This window comes from Penaeus vannamei, chromosome 7, assembly GCF_042767895.1.
Source record: "Penaeus vannamei isolate JL-2024 chromosome 7, ASM4276789v1, whole genome shotgun sequence".
Classification (NCBI taxonomy): Eukaryota; Metazoa; Arthropoda; class Malacostraca; order Decapoda; family Penaeidae; genus Penaeus; species Penaeus vannamei.
In genome coordinates, this window is record NC_091555.1 from 30,799,076 (window position 1) to 30,802,103 (window position 3,028).

The 3,028-nt window shown below is 26.8% G+C and overlaps 1 protein-coding gene across 1 annotated transcript in view; it reads right to left on the reverse strand.

Moving 5' to 3' along the window:
* The window catches only part of Fhos (Formin homology 2 domain containing), a gene marked incomplete in the record, with an annotated part of 191,773 nt that overhangs the window by 9,011 nt on the left and 179,734 nt on the right, over positions 1 to 3,028 (reverse strand). Inside the window, 6 exon segments of the mRNA XM_070123689.1 lie at positions 1 to 37; positions 205 to 279; positions 421 to 563; positions 684 to 938; positions 1,088 to 1,273; positions 1,549 to 1,707. The exon segment at positions 1 to 37 is cut by the window's left edge and continues 156 nt beyond it. Coding sequence (XP_069979790.1) covers positions 1 to 37; positions 205 to 279; positions 421 to 563; positions 684 to 938; positions 1,088 to 1,273; positions 1,549 to 1,707 — 855 coding nt within the window.

Consider the following 3,028-nt stretch of genomic DNA (forward strand, 5'->3'; position numbering starts at 1 on the left):
TTGTGGGAAACCAAGCCACAGGAGGAATCGCTGGAACCTTGTATTGTGAGAAAGACTGCTGTAAGTATCTTTGCTATATGTACATTTTTGTTGATAAAAAATGTATTGGTATCTGCAATATGTTTATTAATATCTAAATGTTACTTAAGTTACTACACTTATTTAAATTCATTTGCAGTAAACAAGTACAAATGATGTACTTACCTGGTCATCACACGACGATAGATAATGCCCAAAACAATAATTCTCTCTGCACAGTCAGCCAAGAACTCAGACATTCTGAAGTGAAACAGGAATCACCATCAATACAAATTCTGACTAGATGACACAGGTATTTGCATATCAAGATTAGAAAAATGTTATCTTCTTAAAACTACAGCAACCAGATAGTATGAACTATAAAAAGGCATGTGGTCTCACTTCAGCTTTATTTGCGTTGGCCCATCATGCTTGGCAATAGCTTTTAGATGGTCCCATGATGATTTGCACTCTATTTCCATTTTGACAATATTCTTTGCCAGTTCTTCAAAGTCAACCTTAGAAGCACGAGTTATAGAACCAATCTGGAAAAAAAAAAAAAAAATTTAAGTTAATATTTCAATAAACACTAGCACTAAGACTTTGTGTCATGCTTATATGATACATGCATCATATGCATTTGCATATGATAACACTGTACATACCTCTGAATAGAGATCAGATGTGTCTGGATATTTTTCAATAACCATGTGACAAAGATGATGCAAGAGAGAATGTTTGTGGACAGTATCCTTAACCTCAGGAACTTTAGACAGGTAATCAATGTGGAAGCCTCTGCATTCTGTGCCATTCAGGAAGTTACCAATGGCTCTGAGGACAGCTAAAATTGTTTTGAAAGTGTGGTTCTTCATAAGATCCTCTGTGCCTTGCTTTACATCCATCAGAGGTTCAGCCACTTCCTGAGAAGGTATAACAAGAAAGAAAGGATGAAAATAACATATTATGAAACTATTTTTTTTCTTATGAGTATATTCTCAAATATTCAAATGCATATCTTAAAAGAGCAAAGAGTATGTAAAAACTAAGTAAAATCTTTTCTTTTTCATACCTTCTCCATATTATCATAGTCCAATTTGAAAATCCAAAGCTTTAATCTAGCTGGGAGCTCTGATATAGATGACAGCATCATAAGGAACTGTTCAGCTGAACCTAAAGGTAACTCTGGATTGCATATTGCAGCCTCTTGAATTTTCTGCTTTTCTTCAGGTGTTGGTAACATGGTTGTAAGGAGTTTCTGCAAAAGAAAAATGCAAAAAAGTAACATCATGCTTAATTAGTGGGCACAGAATCAAAATATATAGAGTTAAAAACAAAATTGTTTCTCTTTCTACAAAATACATATTTTGAAGAATGAATACTATATAGAACAGCACTAAACATTTTCTAAGAATTAAATACAATTATTCTAAAATAAAATATACCACTGGAAATTCTTTGAAAAATATATGAAAATCTCTAAAAAGATACCTGATGTAATAGCAGTTATTTCATAAAAAGTTAATGTATTACCTCAATGCCTTCACGATTGATGATTGAGGAGTCCATTTTCAAAATTGCTGTCTTAATCGTGCGTGGTGGTGGTAGCTTAGTCATACCAATATTGATGACGTTAGATCTTTTGGGGTCCAACACCACAATTTCTTTTATGCCCTTTTGCTCTTGTTGTTTCTGCAGAAATGATAATTTGCATTAGAAAATTATAATAAAACCAAGTTTATATAAAAGGAAGAAATAATGTCTGATTCTCAAATCTAATATTACCAAGCATGTGAGATTTCAAATATAATTTTTACATTGTCATGTATGCTATCTAATCCTATTTGAATTTGCAAAAAAATAAACAAGAAAGCAAACAAACTAATGCTTTGCCTCATGATACTGACTACATCTTTTCTACATTACAAGTGATCAATCAGCTACAAAAAGAGACAAAAAACTGAATAAACAAAACAAAAAATAAATAGAATAATGATAATAATAAACCATAACCAAATAAGGTTTAAACAGGCTGTCAAAACAGTCACACGTCATGTCGCATGCTACACTGCCACCAAGGAAGACCAGCAATCATCAACAAATTAAATTCTGAAGCATCTGTCAAATAATTAACTTATTGTCTGAATGTCACTATAGGACATGTGGATCTTTGAAAATAAAAATGTATATCAATGCCTCAGAATTCAATTCACATATATAAAAAACACTGTACACAATTGAAATGATACATTTCTACCTTAAACAGTTCAGGTATCCAAAGCAAGATAACAAAAATATAAGAATAGAGCTAATAATCTCCCATACAAAGGCAAGATTTGAAATGCAAAAAGTTTTTTAATTCACCTTACATATACATACATACATATGCATACATATACATACATATATATATATATATATATATATATATATATATATATATATATATATATATATATATATATATATATATATATATATATATATATATATATATATATATATATATATATATATATATATATACATATATATATATATATATATATATATATATATATATGTATATATATGTATATATATGTATATATATATATATATATATATATATATATACATATATATTTATTTATCTATATATCTATATATATCTATATATCAATTTATATTTATATATCTATCTATATCTATCTATGTTTATCTATATCTATCTATCTATCTATCTATCTATATATATATATATATATATATATATATATATACACACACACATACATGCATACATACATATATGTGTATATGTATATATATATATATATATATATATATATATATATATATATATATATATATATATATATATATATATATATATATATATATATATATATATATGTATATATATATATATATATATATATATATACATATATATACGTACAAACATACATATATATATATATATATATATATATATATATATATATATATATATATATATATATAATATATA